Genomic DNA, 17823 nt, shown 5'->3' with positions numbered 1-17823 from the left:
CTGCCAACCGACAGTTTAATAAAGCACAAGAAATGAAGATGCAGCAGGAGAGATGGGAGCTGGATCAGCATGGCAGCATTGTCAAGGTTCAAGGTAATCCCTAGCAAGTAAGAGGGAAAGCACAAGGATGACTTCCCCATAAAAGGAGAACATACAATCCCCCCTTCCCCAAATAGGAGGTGATAAGGAAAAGAGGAAAGAGGAACATTAAAAATGGTGAAGATTACCTGATCAATCATGGGTCATCGTTTTTATTTTTATTTTATTTATTTACGGTATTTATATTGGCTGTTTCAAAAGGCCTTCGATGTTTAGTTGTTGCTGGATTGATCTATCTGTCCATTCCATAATAGTCCCATTGTTGTTGTCTTGCCATTTTATACCGCACTTTATTGTCCAACTGTGAAATTTCCTTTTCCCATTTCGTATCACTCTGCATCTTGCCTGGGATCTACGAATTAGTCTCCTGTTTTTAACACTGTATCCTGCTTGTTGATTTTAATGATTGTTTTTATTGATGTTGATGTTTTTTACTGGGATAATTGTTTTATTGCTTTGTTACTGTTTTGTTTGTTTTATCGGGCCTGGCCCCATGTAAGCCGCCCCGAGTCCCTTCGGGGAGATGGGGCGGGGTATAAAAATAAAGTTATTATTATTATTATTATTCCACCCTTCTCACCCCGAAGGGGACTCAGGGCGGATTACAATGAACATATATGGCAAACATTCAATGCCATCAGACAAACATACACACACACACAGAAGCATTTAACATTTCCAGCTCACGATTCTGGCCACAGGGGGAGCTGTTGCTTCACCGTCTACTAGTGACTGTACTTCCTCATTCTTTTCCGGCATGTTGCTGGCAGTTTTATGGTGTTGTAAATTAGTTAAATTAGCCTCCCGCATAAAGCGTACCTAAATTTCTTACTTGACAGATGCAAATGTCTTTTGGGCTGCATAGATCAACAGCAAGCCAGGCTATTTAATGGTCGGGGGCTTAACCCAACCCAGGCTTTGAACTCATGACCTCTCGGTCAGTAGTGATTTATTGCAGCTGGTTACTAGCCAGCTATGCTAGTAACCCGTAGGTAGGACAATTCAGAATTCTGCTAAATCCCATCCTGAAGGACACAATATTGTGACTGTAATGGCAGAGTGGCACTGGGCAAGTATCTCTGTGACATGGGTAGGCATCAGTAGGACATGCAGGGGCTACCCAGCCCATTTTTCATTCCTCTGCATCCTTATGAGTGGCAACCATCTCTTTTTTCCAAGCTTAAAATTATTGTGCCTCTTTGCATTAGATGATGGAATCATGCCCACCCCCAAATGACTTATGGGAGTAGGATTGCCATAGGATTTTTATTTCCAGCAGTGGTGTGAGGAAATTTGGGGACTTCACTGAAGATCTTTGTTGTTCAGTAAACGAATACTGTAGGATCAACCGTTGGTAATCTGCTGTAAATCTATGATGAACCCAGAAACTGGATAAATTACTTTTTTGGACTATTTGGAGAATATTGGTTCTGTAGCCCCCGCCCCCCCCCCCCCCAATCCAATACTTTACCCAAACTTTGCTCCAGCCCACTCCTGTTCTGTTGTGGTAGTCTAGCCTCTCTTCTCAATGTGATGCCATATAAGTTGGTTGATTCTGGACAGTGACAAAGGAACAAAAGAGAGTATACAAGATCAGGTTAGTTTTTGATAGGGTGCCCTCAGTTTTATTCTTCTGCATTTTGTCTTGCCTTAGAATATGAATATATATATATATATATATATATATAGAGAGAGAGAGAGAGAGAGAGAGAGAGAGAGAGAGAGAGAGAGAGAGAGAGAGGACGCTTTTTACAAGGTAGCAGTTATATGGATTCTGCCTTGGGCTATACTGTGTTTCATCAGATCAAGATAAGGAGGGAAAGCCTTCCTTTTAACTCTGCTTTTCGTTTTTTCAACGGCTTTGATGTTTAATGTTAAAAGGGAAATGGGGAGAAGAGGGGAGAGATGAGAGATATTTGTGTGTATTGTGTATAGTTCAAATGTTCCCGCTTTTCAGATGAGGTAACGAGGGCAGGACTGATCAGAAGTTTTTTTCCCCCTAGCTGAGATTTGGCCTAGGCTATTGACCTAAGAAACAAGGTGATTTCAACAGTGTCTTTTGTTTCTATTATAGAACAGGATAAACAAGGAAAGCAACATGATAAAGAGGAGGATGCTGTGTTTTCTCCTTATTGAGGCCTCCATAACTGCTTAGCAGCCTTTGGTTGTCTTAGAGGTGTAGTGACCAAGTTGTTAAACACGAATGTCACATATCGGGTCCAGATATTGTTGCAATGCTAATTCAGTGCCATCTGCAGTGATTACACAATGTGGTCCCCAGACATAGATGGACTGTAACTTTCCCAGAAGGAGTAGCTGTTTCAGACATTTGAGACATGAAGTGCAACAACATCTAGAGATCCATGTGTGGGTCGCATTGTCATGGTGTGAATGGTCCCCACAGTTTTTGCCTTTGACCTAACTGGTTTAAGAGAGAAGTAGCTCACAGTGTAGCATAATAAAAGCTAGTAAGGTAGGAGCAGTGAAACATGTATTACACAGAATGTTATTACATCTAGGCTATGGTTGTCTTCTCAAGCAGGAACTCTTCAAAATCTTAGGTGGAGTTCTTTTCAATTTCTTGATACAAGATCATTTTAACTCAGGAGTGGGCAAAGCAGAGGCCACGTGCAGACCTCTAGTGAAATCCATCCCCCCACCCCACCCCAAACCCCTGGTACTTCACAATATCCCCAGTAACCAGGCATTATGATTACATTATGATAGGAGTTAGAACCTCACATCATTTAGGGACTTGAGTTTGGGGATTGCTAATTTTACTCATACATTTTAACTGTTCTTTCAGCACGTTGAAGAGGTATCCATCTTGGAATTTTGAAGCTATGAGTATTTATTTATACTGAATGATAAATCAACGAAACTGTATTGGATTAAGCAGTCATAAAAACTGAATAGATCATACATCTTTGATTTCAGGTTGTTGGGAAATGCTGTGATACATGAGAAAGGGTAGATCAAGCACTGGATCAAAGCTATAGGGCATTATTACAAACTCAGGAATGTATCTGGGGGATAGGGTTGCCATGCAGATCTGTTCAAAAACCCCACAACTAGAAGTTATCTAGCTCAGAGGATGGCTCCTGAGGTGTAAATATATTTAAGTAATTAGAAGACTTGGAAAATAATAATAATAATAATAATAATAATAATAATAATAATAATAATAATAATAATATACTGCTGGCATTATAAATTGGACACAGGCGGAACTGGACAATTTGGACAGAAAAACAAGAAAACTCATGACCATTCATCATTCACTGCACTCTTGCAGTGATGTTGACCGGCTATATCTGCCTAGAAGATCAGGTGGCAGAGGACTCTTACAAGTAAAACAAGCAGTCAAAGAAGAAGAACATGCCCTGGCAGAATATGTAAAACTAAGTGAAGAACCTGCTTTGATTGAAGTCAAAAATCAGAAACTCCTCAAAGCACAGCAGACAAAGAATCAGTACAAGAAAACCGCACTACAAACTAGAGCTAACAGTTGGCACAACAAAACATTGCATGGAAAGTTCCTTGACAAAATTGAAGGAAAAGCTGATAAGGAGGAGACCTGGCTATGGCTCACAAATGGGACACTGAAGAAGGAGACAGAAGGCCTGATCCTTGCAGCCCAGGAGCAAGCCATCAGAACAAATGCAATTAAGGCCAAGATCGAAAAATCAGCTGATGACCCAAAATGCAGACTGTGCAAGGAAGCTGACGAAACCATTGATCATAGCCTCAGCTGCTGTAAGAAAATTGCACAGACAGACTACAAACAGAGGCACAACTATGTGGCCCAAATGATTCATTGGAATGTATGCCTCAAGTACCACCTCCCAGCAGTAAAGGACTGGTGGGATCACAAACCTGCAAAGGTAATGGAAAATGATCACACAAAGATACTTTGGGACTTCCAGATCCAGACTGACAAAGTTCTGAAACACAACACACCAGACCTAACAGTTGTGGAAAAGAAAAAGGTTTGGCTCATTGATGTCGCCATACCAGGTGACAGTCACATTGATGAAAAACAACAGGAAAAACTCAGCCGCTATCAGGATCTCAAGATTGAACTTCAAAGACTCTGGCAGAAACCAGTACAGGTGGTCCTGGTGATGATCGGCACATTGGGTACTGTGCCAAAAGATCTTAGCCGGCATTTGGAAACAATAGACATTGACAAAATTACGATCTGCCAACTGCAAAAGGCCACCCTACTGGGATGTGCACGCATCATCCGAAAATACATCACACAGTCCTAGACAGTTGGGAAGTGTTCGACTTGTGATTTTCTGATACGAAATCCAGCATATCTATCTTTTTTGCTGTGTCATACAATGTCGTTGTGTCAATAACAACAACAACAATATTTTTATACCCCGCCACCATCACCCCAAAGGGACTCGAGGCGGCTTACATATGGGACAGAAAATCCAACAGACATAAAAGAAAACAATCCATTAAAACAAAACCATCACTAAATTAAATAAGATTAAAAAATATAGGTATATATTATCTGTTATTGCTATTGTGTTATTGTTATGCATTTGTTTTATTTTGTGTGTTTGCACTATTGAATGCTTTTGTGAGCTGCCCTGAGTCCCTTAGGGGAGATGGTGGTGGGGTATAAATAAAGTTTATTATTGTATTTGCTGACCTTATTTACACATTAAGACAAACGTTTTGTTATGGTGTACTACCTTGACACAGATATTGTAACAAGCTTTTTTTAGTGTGTTTGTAACTTTAAATAAAAATTATGGTTCAAAAAGGAAGTATTGAGCAGGAAAACAAGCTATCCATGGGTATTGTGGGACTACTTTCCCAAGAAGTTTCCAAACGACTAGATCTAAATCTTAACATGAGTATGGCTGATACATAGAATCCTAATGCCTTGAGCGTGTCATGTAAGCTCGAGTCCAGCTGAATTGTTATCTCTGTGTATTGAATATCGCTTTCTGATATCTAGGTCTTCCTGAATGTTCATATCTATGAGACTGTAGCACAGTGGCTTATTTTCAGCTAAAAGGCTTTCAGTTTGTTTTCCCCAACTGTTAATGTGATTCTTTCCTTTGGCAATTTCTGTCACACAGGGGCAGTTTACTTAGAGGGAAGTCTTGAAGAAGCCAAGCAACTATTTGGACGGCTGCTCTTTAACTGCAAGGTATGACTTTATCCATGGCCTGGTTCTGCCTAATGGCATGTCTTTTGCTTTGACAATCGATTTGTGTTACGCTGTGGTGCATTAATGCAAGTATTTCAAAGGAAAATTGAAAGTGTTCCCTACTTTTCAGACTGTACTGCTTCTGTCTAGGGGAAAAAATGTTTATTGTAACTCATGTCTCATTCTTTTCTGGAAAACACTGTTTGTGGTTTATGAGTGTGTGCGGGGGGGTGGGATGTTGGATTTTTTAAAGAAAAGTTACTTGTTCTTTTCCCATTGCTTTCCTTTTACAATCCCAGCTCCAACCAACTATTTTTGACATAATAGATATTTGACCACTTCAACTGTTTGTATCACAGCTTGACTCAACGGGCACTCATTTGTTGGTTTACAACATTTATAAGCTGCCCCATAACAAGGTTGACAGGTTAACTCACAAGCAATAAAGCTAACATTCAGTTTACAGTCAGCTCCCCCCTTTCTCAGGTTGAGCATTCACAGATTCCTTGTGGGTTTGCCGCTTTCCCAAAGCTTGCCAGTGTGAATGTTTCATAGGGTTGTCAGAAAGTTCTTGCTACTTTTCTCTTCTGTATTGACCTGGGGAGAGAAAGGAAGCAGCAAAAGGCTTACCAACCGCTCAAGATTATGAGCCGGTGGGGGGGGGGGGGGGGGGAGAGGGATAGATGACAACTTAAATAATCACTTTTATGCCCCCTGAAGCTGCAGGGAATGGCATAGTGGTGATTTCAGTCACCGTCCACCCCTCACCAAAGTCTTCTGGTTTATAGATTTTGGTGGAGAGTGGATGGTGACTTAGATTGTATGATTTCAGCTACCTCATACCAAATTCTACAAACCAGCCGACCTTATTTACTTACTTAGGTGATCCCTCGTAGTTCAAGGATGATGGTCCTCATGCCTGTGCGTGATTTTTTTTAATGTGTGGAGGTCGGTGCACGGCCAGTCAACACACAGTCTTCACAGAGTGAGGTCCCAGCAGTGGTGTGATTAACACAACGAGAGTGGCTTCTCAGTCTGTTGCAGCCTTCTTCCGCCTTCATAGCCGTTGTAACATGTACCATGTTATCCTCTGCCTGCTCTGCTGTTGAGGTCTTTGGGTCTTCGGATTGTTCTTGGTCTGGATCCTCCCCCGTGGCCACTCCTGGGAGTGCATGACTCCAGTGGTTGTGCCCACAGGTTCATTGAAACACGCAAGCCCCCTCACCACGTCAAGGTGACAGTCCATCGAGGGGGAAACCAACGGACCTCAGGAGGGATGAATGGCAAGAGATGGGAGGATGCTGTGCCTCCCCCAAAGCCACAGTGTAGCGGTACTTTGTCATCTTCCCCACACTGAAGTATGCTGTTTCATAGACACCAGTGAGATGTTGTTGGCGAGTGAAATTGTCACTACTCTGCTCCCCAGAGAGCAACAGAACCCCACCACCAGCTATATAAGGAAGCCTTTTCCTGACCCCAAATATTCCTGTTTTTTCCACATTCATTAGGGTTCCTCGCCTCTACCTAATCCTGAATAAGGAAAGATGACTGCAATAAGAAAAGAAATAAACAGAAGAAACACTTCACAGGATGTTTAAAAGAGCAGAAAGCTAAACCAGATGAAAACATGTCAGGAATAACAATAACAACAACAACACTTTTTTATATTCTGCCCTATCTCCCCAAGGAAACTCAGGGCGGATCACAGTACACATACACAGCAAACACTCAATGCAGTTTAGATAGACAGGGCAGAATAGAACAAAACAGACAGAAGAAGGTATGTTGTCTTGAAGTCCAGGTTTTTGGTGCCTTGGAGGTTGACTTACTTACTTAGGTGATCCCTCGTAGTTCGAGGATGATGGTCCTCCATTTCTTGGAAGACGTCTGTGCGTGATTTTTTTTAATGTGTGGAGGTCGGTGCACGGCCGGTCAACACACAGTCTTCACAGATTGAGGTCCCAGCAGTGGTGTGATTAACACAACGAGAGTGGCTTCTCAGTCTGTTGCAGCCTTCTTCCGCCTTCACAGCCGTGGTAACATGTACCATGTTATCCTCCACCTACTCCGCCGTTGAGGTCTTTGGGTCTTCGGATTGTTCTTGTTGAACCTCCCCTGTAGCCACTCCTGGGAGTGTGTGACTCCCATGGTTGTGCCCTCAGGTTCATTGGAACACGTAATCCCCCTCACCACGTCAAGGTGACAATCCATCGAGGGGTTGGAGGTTGAGCTTGGATTCAGTCATGGGGGTGCTGTTGCGCCATTCTCTATGATGAAGAGCCATCAAGACTTCCTCCTTCCACCTTCCTTTTGGTTACTGCATTCTGGTTTTGTTCTTTATGGTGTCGTGAAATTTGCGGTACCTAATTTCTCTACTTACAGCTCTAAGCTGTTTCTGACTTCTTAAGTAAACAGTAAGCTGGTCTTAACGGTCAGGTGCTCACCCCGACCAGGCTTCGAACTTGACCACCTTTCGACTGGTAGGTCTTATTACTGCTGGTGATTTACCAGCTGTGCTACAGCCCAGCCCAGGAAAGAGTTGCTTTATAGCAAAATGGAAAGCCTTGTCAATATTCGACAACCTTGCAGACACCATAAAAAAGGATATGGTATAACTATCCATGACATTCCATTCAAAGATTTTCCACTGAATCATTCAATAGATGTCCAGAAAATACATGGAGAGGTGGTTTTTTGGATTGCCTGCCAGGAAAGGTCTGATCAGGAATTTGGAGAATAGCTAAGGAAATATGATGAAAGTGGTGATTGTGGTTGAAATGGGAGGAAGCAGCTTTAATAAAGTAGCTTTCATCAACCATGGCAGGATGAAAAGTTAAGCTCACCCAAACCAACTGGTTCCTATTCTGAGCAACTTGAATTCTAGACATTTTGTAGTGAGCATGCTTTGGCTGGAGTTCTCCAATTCTACCAGATGTGTAGACTGACCTCAGTGCCTTCCTAAACATCTGTCTAGGAAACTACTTGCTTATGATCTAAATTTCTCACTTGCTATTTACTCCTCCAATATGCTTCCCTTTTCACATATCTAATCCTGAAAATACTCTCACCTTTCTGATCCAGATACCCTCCATCCAAACCTGACCTGATCAGAGCTTGGAAAGTTGGCAATTCTGGTTGAGGCATTCTGGGAGTTTATATATATATATATATATATATATATATATATATATATATATATATATATATATATAAAATTTAAGTTCTAGCACATGCATTTTTCTATTTCATTCCACTTTATGCATAAATTTGGTACATGTATGATATAATTGTATTATGTTGTGTTGTTTTGCTGATTTCTGTTGGGCTTTCCTTCCCCGTCTCTCTCTCTTTAGAACAGTGGTTCTCAACCTGGGGGTCCCCAGATGTTTTTGGCCTACAACTCCCAGAAATCCCAGCCAGTTTACCAGCTGTTCGGATTTCTAGGAGTTGAAGGCCAAAAACATCTGGGGACCCACAGATTGAGAACCACTGCTTTGGAATCTTGTATCTTGCTTTGGAATTCTTGTCTTGTAGTTAGAGTAACTTTAAGTAACAAAACTGAAACCTGTTATGCGGTGTGTGTTTTTTCCTCTCCACCTAATTGATATGAGCCAAATGGAAGCACTACAGGCACTTTGAGCAGAGAATACCCCCATTTAAAAAAATAGTTTGCTGGCGTTATTGAATTTGCAATAAGCAGAGTCAGCATCTGAAACCGTTTCAGTATTTCGCAGAATGACATTTTATTTAGCCGTGTGGAATTTGTTAAATGGCTCCCTTGAGCTTTAAACGCGTCTCTCAATGTTTGCAGGACCTGCGGGAAGTATGGCTTAATTATCCACTACACCCTCTCCAAGTAAGTGTCTTCCTTTTCAGTAACAAATTTCAGAGTGCCTCCTTATTTTTATTATATTATTATTGGTTCCTCAGGATGTCTTTTGTTGGCATTCAGCTGTGCTGACATCCTTGAGCGTTTAGCAGGTACATGGCCTTTGTGATTTTCCCCAGCTAATAAGTGTTCAGCACTTTGGTTCTAGGATAGGCAAGAACTTTAGAGTACGGGTAGAGTTAGAGCTATAGGCAGTAGACCAGCGGTAACATGAAAGTCCAGTGTCAGTCACTTCACAGCTTCGTGGAGAAGTGGCAGGCTAGTGGAAATGTTTAATAGTGCAGGGAAGCATATGCAGCTCTCCTCTCCAGTTCATTTTCATATTGGAGAATTCTGGCATTTTTCCCTTTGCTGTCAGAGCAATGGGGGGTTTAAATAGACCTGGATTTCTTGCATGTCAAATCCTTCTGTTAACTTCTCTCATCCATATCTTCCTATTTTCTCTTACTATCCTTTGAAATAAATGCCTTACAAGTAGACTATGTGACCCTGGACAGTCCCTTTCAGCCATTAGTGATATAAAGTCTCCCCCTTCTCAGGGTGCATCTCCACTAGATCGGTGCAGTTTGACACCACTTTAACTGACATGGTTCAATGCCGTGGAATCATGGAATTTGTATACAAGGCCTTTAGGCTTCCCTGCCAGAGAGTGCTGATGGCTCATCTAACTACAGTGCCCAGGAGCCATGGCAGTTAAAGTGGGATCAAACTACATTGTTGATGCACCCATACACTCTCTTTTCGTCTTCCGGTTTCTCGTTCTCTTATCTTCTCCTAATCTCCTGCCATATTTTAACCATGAAAAGTGATCAGTTAATAATGAAGACTTTGTCTAATCTTTGCATTAGATCAGTGGTTCTCAACCTGGGATCTCCAAATGTTTTTGGCCTACAACTCCCAGAAATCCCAGGCGGTTTACCAGTTTTTAGGATTGGAGGGTTGTTGTATGTTTTTCGGGCTGTATGGCCATGTTCCAGAAGTATTCTCTCCTGACGTTTCGCCCACATCTATGGCAGGCATCCTCAGAGGTTTGAGGTATGGAGAAAACTAAGCAAAGAGATAAATATATATCTGTGGAAAGTCTAGGGTGAGAGAGGTCAGTGTGAATGTTGTAGTTAATCACCTAAATCTCTCACGCTAGACTTTCCACAGACATATATTTATCTCTTTGCTTAGTTTTCTCCATACCTCACAACCTCTGAGGATGCCTGGCATAGATGTGGGTGAAATGTCAGGAGAGAATACTTCTGGAACATGGCCATACAGCCTGAAAAACATACAACAACCCTGTGATCCCGGCCATGAAAGCCTTCGACAACACAGTTTTTAGGATTTCTGGGAGTTGAAGGCCGAAAACATCTGGGGACCCCAGGTTGAGAACCACTGCTTGGATAGTTAGGATATAGCTACCTAATCCAATGTAAATGCAAATCTGTTAGTAATGTTTACTGAAACTCCTACCCTGTTTGTATTTGGAGTCAGCAGGGAACTCCAGGAAGCAGTGTAGAGAAATCTGCTACTTTGCTAAAGAGAGGCTAATTCCTAACAGTTTTATTTTTCATACTTTTCCCAAAATGGGCTAACACCCTGGGATATCCCAATTCCCCAGACTTCATAGCCATCCTGTGAAGTACATCAGACTGAGGCAATTAAAATGGAATGACAGCATAATAATTGTGTAGTGTGAAAGGTACCCCCTGTCCAGCACTGTAATCACAACACCATGCTAATTCATAATCTCATGGAAATCCTATTTTCCTCTTTTGAGAAAGCATTCTAAAAGCTTCCAACTATAGTAATTAAATCCGAGCATACTGAATTAAGGGAAGTGGACAAAATAATTGATAGTAAAATAAAATGTAACACCTCCTGAAGTAAGACTTTTCAAGAGGTGGTCTCTTTATAATTTTCAAATCTTCAACATATAAGCAGTCCTAGGATAGCTAAGGAGCCCCGGTTGCAAAGTGTGTTAAAGCACTGAGCTGCTGAACTTGCAGACCGAAAGGTCCCAAGTTCAAATCCCGGGAGCGGAGTGAGCGCCCGCTGTTGCCGGCCATATGACCTTGGAGGTGTCTACGGATAACTCCGGCTCTTTGGCTTAGAAATGGAGATGAGCACCAACCCCCAGAGTCAGACATGACTGGACTTAATGTCAGAGGAAGCCTTTACCTTTTTTAGGATAGCTAATGCAACATAAAAATGAATATACAGAAAACCAGTAGACATTGCTTAAAACTTCAAAAGATATAATGAATGAGTGATCCAAACAAATTACTAAAACTGTCAATAGTTTGGGGGGGGGGGGGGGGAGAGAGAAACAGGCTTCACCTGGATGTTGACAAGCTCCAAGTTCATTGATATCCAAAGAGATTGTTACAAAGGCATGGTACCATAACTAAGATGTGCTTCCCTTCTTTTTAGGTGAGACAATCTTGAAACTGTTGTGAAGTTCATAGTTGTTCATGGATGTGGTGTTTCCCTACCCTCAATATTGCCATTCCAAAATTTTAATGCAGCATAAAGTGTGTGCTGCATCTAGTCACTTTTAACAATCAGTTGAAGAAAGTAGAGTCATCAATCCATATTTATGGGTTTCTCTTTTGCAGATTTAATTACTCACATATTTAATTAATATGTTCTGTCTCATAGAACCATAGAGTTGGAAGAGACCACAAGGGCCACCCAATCCAACCCCCTTGGTCCTCCAACATGACTCTATGGCCAACTTCCACTTGAGTTTCACCATTGATTTGTACTGAGGGACCTAGGGATTCCCAGAAGGAACTTCCATTAGAAGTTGATAATTGAATCCTGCTGTTTTTGATTATAGAATTGTGCAACAATTTTTATTTGTTTTTTTCTACTTTTGTGGGGATCCTGCACCTCTAACTCCAGCAAATGTGAAGGAATAACTGTAGTGTTAAATGAAATTGCATTGCTTTATGTTTATTTATAAGCGGAAGTGGCCTGTAATATGGAATCTGTCAATCTTAGTGGATTCTATATCTATATATCTATATATAACTATGACTATAAATCTAGATATAGATAAATGGAGGTTGAATAGAGATATTTATTCAAAATTAACCACTCTCTTTGGCCTTCCAAAGAGATTGAGTTTCTGTTCGTGCTTTATTGAGGCACCACTGAAGCCATCAAAAATTTGGATCGCAGTGTGCCAATATTGCCTTTCTAAATTGGGCCTTAAATCTTTCCTCTGATGTTCATGGTAACTTGCTCTCCTCACTGTTGATATTTATTTACAGCTTCAGGAATCCAATACTGACCGACAGCTAATTGAGACCTCTCCCGTCCTCCAGAAATTGACAATGTTTGAGGATGCCATCGGAGTCACTTTTACTCACGTTCGACTTCTTGCCCGGGCTTTCACTTTGAGAACCGTCGGATTTAACCATCTGACTCTGTGAGATTGTAATTTAGAAAGGATTTGATGCCTTTTTTTCCCTGTCACACAGGCTGAGAGGTTATTTCTTTCCATCATATGCACCTTCAAAAATTGTTGGACTGCAGTTCCTTGCCTTCCCTAATATTAGCCATTGCAGTCTTGCAGTCCCACAGCATCTGAAGGTCTGCACGATCCTCACTATTACTGTACATATAAGATCAGCCATGGACCTTGGACTCACATTAGGATTGTGAGAGAAATTTCTACAGGTCACAGTTTAGTGCAAACTCTTTCCATTCACACACCTTGAACTAATGCATAAAAGGGAGATATAAATCAAAATCAGCAACTTTCTAAATTACGCTGCACAGTTTTCCAATCCATCAATGCATGTATTAGACAGTAGTCCTCAACCTTTAAGAGACCGCGAAGCCCTAAAGCAAAATTTGGATACATCATGCACCGTTGAAATCAATCAAACACAAAGAAATAAAATTGGTTTTAAAGTATTTAGAATTTATTAGTCATCATAGTAATATTTGTTTTGTGATATAAAGATAAAATAATACAATGAGAATTAATGGAAAAAATAGTGTGATTTTTGAGCTTTCATTTCTTTCACTAGATGGGGAATCCTTGAATATATACTATTGTTCAAAGCCATGTGTATGTCGTGTCATTGAGTAATAGGAGACTGATAGTACTAGACTCCCAAACTGGCTCTTGAAGCCTGAGTGCTCAGGTTTTAAGAGCCAATCTGAGAGAATAGGCTCCAAGAGGTCCTCTTCCCTGGACCAGCAAAAGGAGAAAGAGCACCTACGTGCTTTCTTCCCTTCCCTTCCCATCCCTTCCCTCCTCACAAGGAGCCAGTGATGGAGCTCCTCTTGTCCCCCACCTTCACTTGCCTGCTGGCTTTGGCTGCCGCCTCCTCCTTGCAATCCAGTTTACGAATGGGGCTGATTGAGATGGCTGCTGCCGCCAGAGCCCCATTTACAATCCCAGGCAACAGGAGGGGGTGGCTAGGTTGAAAGAAGGAGACTGTGACTGGTTCCTCGGTAGAGTGGCCTCCTCAAACCCAAACAAGGAAATATCCAATACCCACCCCCACCCCCGCCATTTGCTCAGTGTTGGACTCTTCCTTCCTTACCTGCTCTTGAGGAGGCTGCTGCTGCTGCCAGCGCACCATCTGCAGTTTCCTCCTTGCAACCCAGCCCCATGCCGCCTGGGCATTCAGGGAAAGAAGTATCCAACATCGAGCAAAGGGAGGGGGTGATAATGGCAGTGTTGGATCCTTCCCTCCTTGCATGGGCTTAAAGCTGCTGCTGCCAGAGCCCCATTTGCAGGCCCAGGTTTTCTGTGAAAGACCCCACAGACCACTTTTCTGTTTCTTGCAGACCACCTGTGGTTTATGGACCACTGGTTGGGAACCACTGTATTTCGGAGAAGTGGTCATTCACAAAGTATACGTTGGGGAAAAATACCATACACAAAATATAATAGAGAAATTACCAAAAAAATGCCTATATGGGACAGAACCAAGAACAAAAATGTATATACAGGTAGTCCCCAAGATAGAGTTCTGTAGGTTTGTTCTTAAATTGAATTTGTAAATTGGAACAGGTACGTTTTTTAGTGTAACTCCATATATACGAGGGTTATCCACAAAGTAGATTACATTTTGGAATTAAAAATGAACAAAGTATAAGAGAAAACATTTACCATATGCACTTGTTTGTTACATAACCACTTGTTTCCAACAATGGGGGCATGGCTGGCAACACAGCGTTTTGGCAACACTGTGCAGCTGCGGGAAGGGGAGGATGGTTGAGGATGCAAGTGGCAGAATTTAGTTGGGAAGGAGTTGCAAAGCTCATTCATCACTATGGTAAGTGCCTAGATTTGAATGGCGACTACGTGAGATGTGATATTTGGGTGTGGCTTTCAACTGCATATGGTAAATGTTTTCTCCTATACTTTGTTCATTTTTAATTCCAAAACGTAATCTACTTTGTGGATAGCCCTCGTGTGTGTGTGTGTGTGTGTGTGTGTGTATATATATTCACACACATATATGCATACTTTGGATAGCATAGGGAAGGGCTGTCTGTGCCTCTGCTCAGAAGATTTCACCTCACTTTCTTTCCCTGTGATAATTGGATTTTGAAAAATTTGGTTTGTTGTGGAAACAAAGATTGGTGAAAAAGTTTCAGCGGAGATACCATTTCCCCATGATAACTCTTTTAGGTTAGAATTTCCTCTTAACTATGAGTCATTTGTAAGTCAGATGTTTGTAACTCTGGGACTGCCTGTATTAGGAAAAATGCACATGGAAACCTGTTGTAATTTTTTTTGCAAACATTTTTTAGGAATAGTAAACTAATAAAATGAAATTAGTATAAATGTTAAAAATGTATCTATTAAAAAAAACCAATTCTCTGCTTTCTGCCTTCATGAGGGTTTAACCTAAAACATAGTTTGTTCATACTTTCAACTGAGACAAGATCAAACGGTCATTTCGCATCCTGGATTATTCTGATAAAACTAATTATAGTTCTAAATTCAGGCAATATGATGTGTTTGAGTTAGTTGAAAATTGAAGGGTGTGTTTTTAATCTCTGCTTAGCTATACCTGTGGTAGTAGTGGGGTCATATATGTACATGAAATCAATGTTCTAGCATATCTGAACCAGACCCTAATGTAGTCTGAGGTAATAATTAAAACTTTGAGTTTGCCCAAATTAAATCCAGTTTCACTATCCCAGCTTCATTCAGATCTGCAATATGGGGATAATAAAATGGATCTCCTGTACACATCTGTTATGAGGATTAGTGATGTAACATCCAGAGAAATGCCATGTTGGATTGTTGCAGAAAAGAAGTTTTTGTTACACTTGAAATGCTTAGAAATGTTATTTCTTACACATTTTCTTGGACAACGGCCCATTTCATCAGGTGCAAATGCCCCTGCATCTGTTACATGGGCTTCAGTCCACAAAAGTGTATGAGAAATAAAACTTATTTCGCTTTAAAGTGCTGCAAGACTTTACTAAGATAAGATGTGTGAAGGGCTTTCAACAATTAGGGAAACTGCTATGTAAATATAAAGATTTGGTTCACACATGATTGTCACCTGAGATGTGTGATGCTGCGTGGAGATTTGCAGAGATAATGGACCATTACTGATACGACATCACAGCAATAGTTTGTGCTACTATTCATGCAGCCTTGTGCTTTCACTCAAGTTAATTCATACATGTCAACCCCAGACATCAAGTGTTTAAATGTCAAGTTGAAAGGAGCTGAATACATATTTGTTATTGTTGCATATCTTTATGTCAAGTCTCACTTATGGCGATCTTATCACAGGGTTTTCTTGGCAAGACTTATTCAGACAAGTTTTGACATTGCTTTCCTCTTCTTGTTTCGTGTTTCAGGGGTCACAATCAGAGGATGGAATTCCTGGGTGATTCCATCATGCAGTTAGTGGCCACCGAATACTTATTCATACATTTCCCAGATCATCATGAAGGCCACCTGACGGTGAGACTATTATTATTATTATTATTATTATTATTATTATTATTATTATTATTATTATTATTATTATTATTATGACACAGCAAACAAGATAGATATGCTGGATTTCGTATCACAAAATCACAAGTCAAACACTTCCCAAGTTTTTAGGACTGTGTGATGTATTTTCGGATGATGCACGCAGGTCCCAGTAGGGTGGCCTTTTGCAGTTGGCAGATCATAATTTTGTCAGTGTCTATTGTTTCCAAATGCTGGCTGAGATCTTTTGGCACGGCACCCAGTGTGCCAATCACCACTGGGACCACCTGTACTGGTTTCTGCCAGAGTCTCTGAAGTTCAATCTTGAGGTCCTGATAGCGGCTGCGTTTTTCCTGCTGTTTTTCTTCAATTCGACTGTCACCTGGGATGGCGACATCAATGATCCAAACCTTTTTTTTCCCACAACTGTGATGTCTGGTGTGTTGTGTTCCAGAACTTTGTCAGTCTGGATTCGGAAGTCCCACAGTATCTTTGCGTGTTCATTTTCCATTACCTTTGCAGGTTTGTGATCCCACCAGTCCTTTACTGCTGGGAGGTGGTACTTGAGGCATAAGTTCCAGTGAATCATGTGGGCCACATAGTTGTGCCTCTGTTTGTAGTCTGTCTGTGCAATTTTCTTACAGCAGCTGAGGATATGATCAATGGTTTCGTCAGCTTCCTTGCACAGTCTGCATTTTGGGTCATTATCTGTTTTTTCAATCTTGGCCTTAATTGCATTTGTTCTGATGGCTTGCTCCTGGGCTGCAAGGATTAGGCCTTCTGTCTCCTTCTTCAGGGTCCCATTCGTGAGCCATAGCCAGGTCTTCCCCTTATCAGCTTTTCCTTCAATTTTGTCAAGGAACAGCTTTTCCTTCAATTCAAAGAAATTATTATTATTATTATTATTATTATTATTATTATTATTATTATTATTATTATTCGATATACAAGAAGATTAGTACACAGCAAACAAGATCACTCTGCTGGCTGTTGTACTGGATCACACGTTGGACACTTCCCAAGTGTCTAGGACTATGTGACGAATCGGCAATAATGCGTGCACATCCAAGTGGGGTGGCCTTTTGCAGCTGACAGATGGTAATTTTGTTAGCACCGATTGTTTTCAAGTGCTGGCCGAGGTCTTTAGGCATTGCACCCAATGTGCCGATCTCCACTGGGGCATTATTTTTGTTGTTGTTGTTGTTGTTGCACCCCTCTTTATCTCCTCTGAAGGAGACTGAACAGCATAACCATTTAAAATATACGTGTACACAAACATTAAAACAGGATTTTAAAAATTCCCAGTTAAAAACCATTAAAACAAATTCAAAGTTAAAGACTACCATCTTTTGGTTTTCCAAGAAGCAGAACTGTGAAATGATGTGGAGAAGAGACACTGCAGAAACATTTTAAGAGTGAATTATTCTAGACTGACTTAATAGTCCACTGCAAGATTTTAATAAGCTTCAGTTAATTTGCAGATGTGAATTTGGCTGCGTTCGAAAAGATTTTATCTATAGAATCAGAGTGCAATGTCGTCTCCTCTTAAAACCGATCAATAGCTTCATAATGGCATAACTTGATTTGCTCCTGTTAGAACTAAAGACAGTTCTTGTTCAATGAAAGCAATTGGAAATAGACAAATGCCATTCATGTGTAGTAATGTTTGATTGTCGTTGTTCAGGGCTTACAGATAGACCA

General features: G+C 41.0%; 1 protein-coding gene across 5 annotated transcripts in view; it reads left to right on the top strand.

Annotated features, from left to right (window-relative positions):
- Window positions 1-17823, top strand: part of drosha (drosha ribonuclease III) — a 146339-nt gene that overhangs the window by 100183 nt on the left and 28333 nt on the right. For all 5 annotated transcript variants that reach the window (XM_062977626.1, XM_062977625.1, XM_062977624.1 and 2 more), the window contains 4 exons: window positions 5202-5272; window positions 9084-9128; window positions 12428-12585; window positions 16002-16107. In XM_062977626.1, coding sequence (XP_062833696.1) covers window positions 5202-5272; window positions 9084-9128; window positions 12428-12585; window positions 16002-16107 — 380 coding nt within the window. The remainder of the gene's footprint in view (window positions 1-5201; window positions 5273-9083; window positions 9129-12427; window positions 12586-16001; window positions 16108-17823) is intronic.

This window comes from Anolis carolinensis, chromosome 4 (genome assembly GCF_035594765.1).
Source record: "Anolis carolinensis isolate JA03-04 chromosome 4, rAnoCar3.1.pri, whole genome shotgun sequence".
NCBI lineage: Eukaryota > Metazoa > Chordata > Lepidosauria > Squamata > Dactyloidae > Anolis > Anolis carolinensis.
Note: the sequence above shows the minus strand (reverse complement) of the source record. Positions and strands in the feature narration are given on the sequence as shown.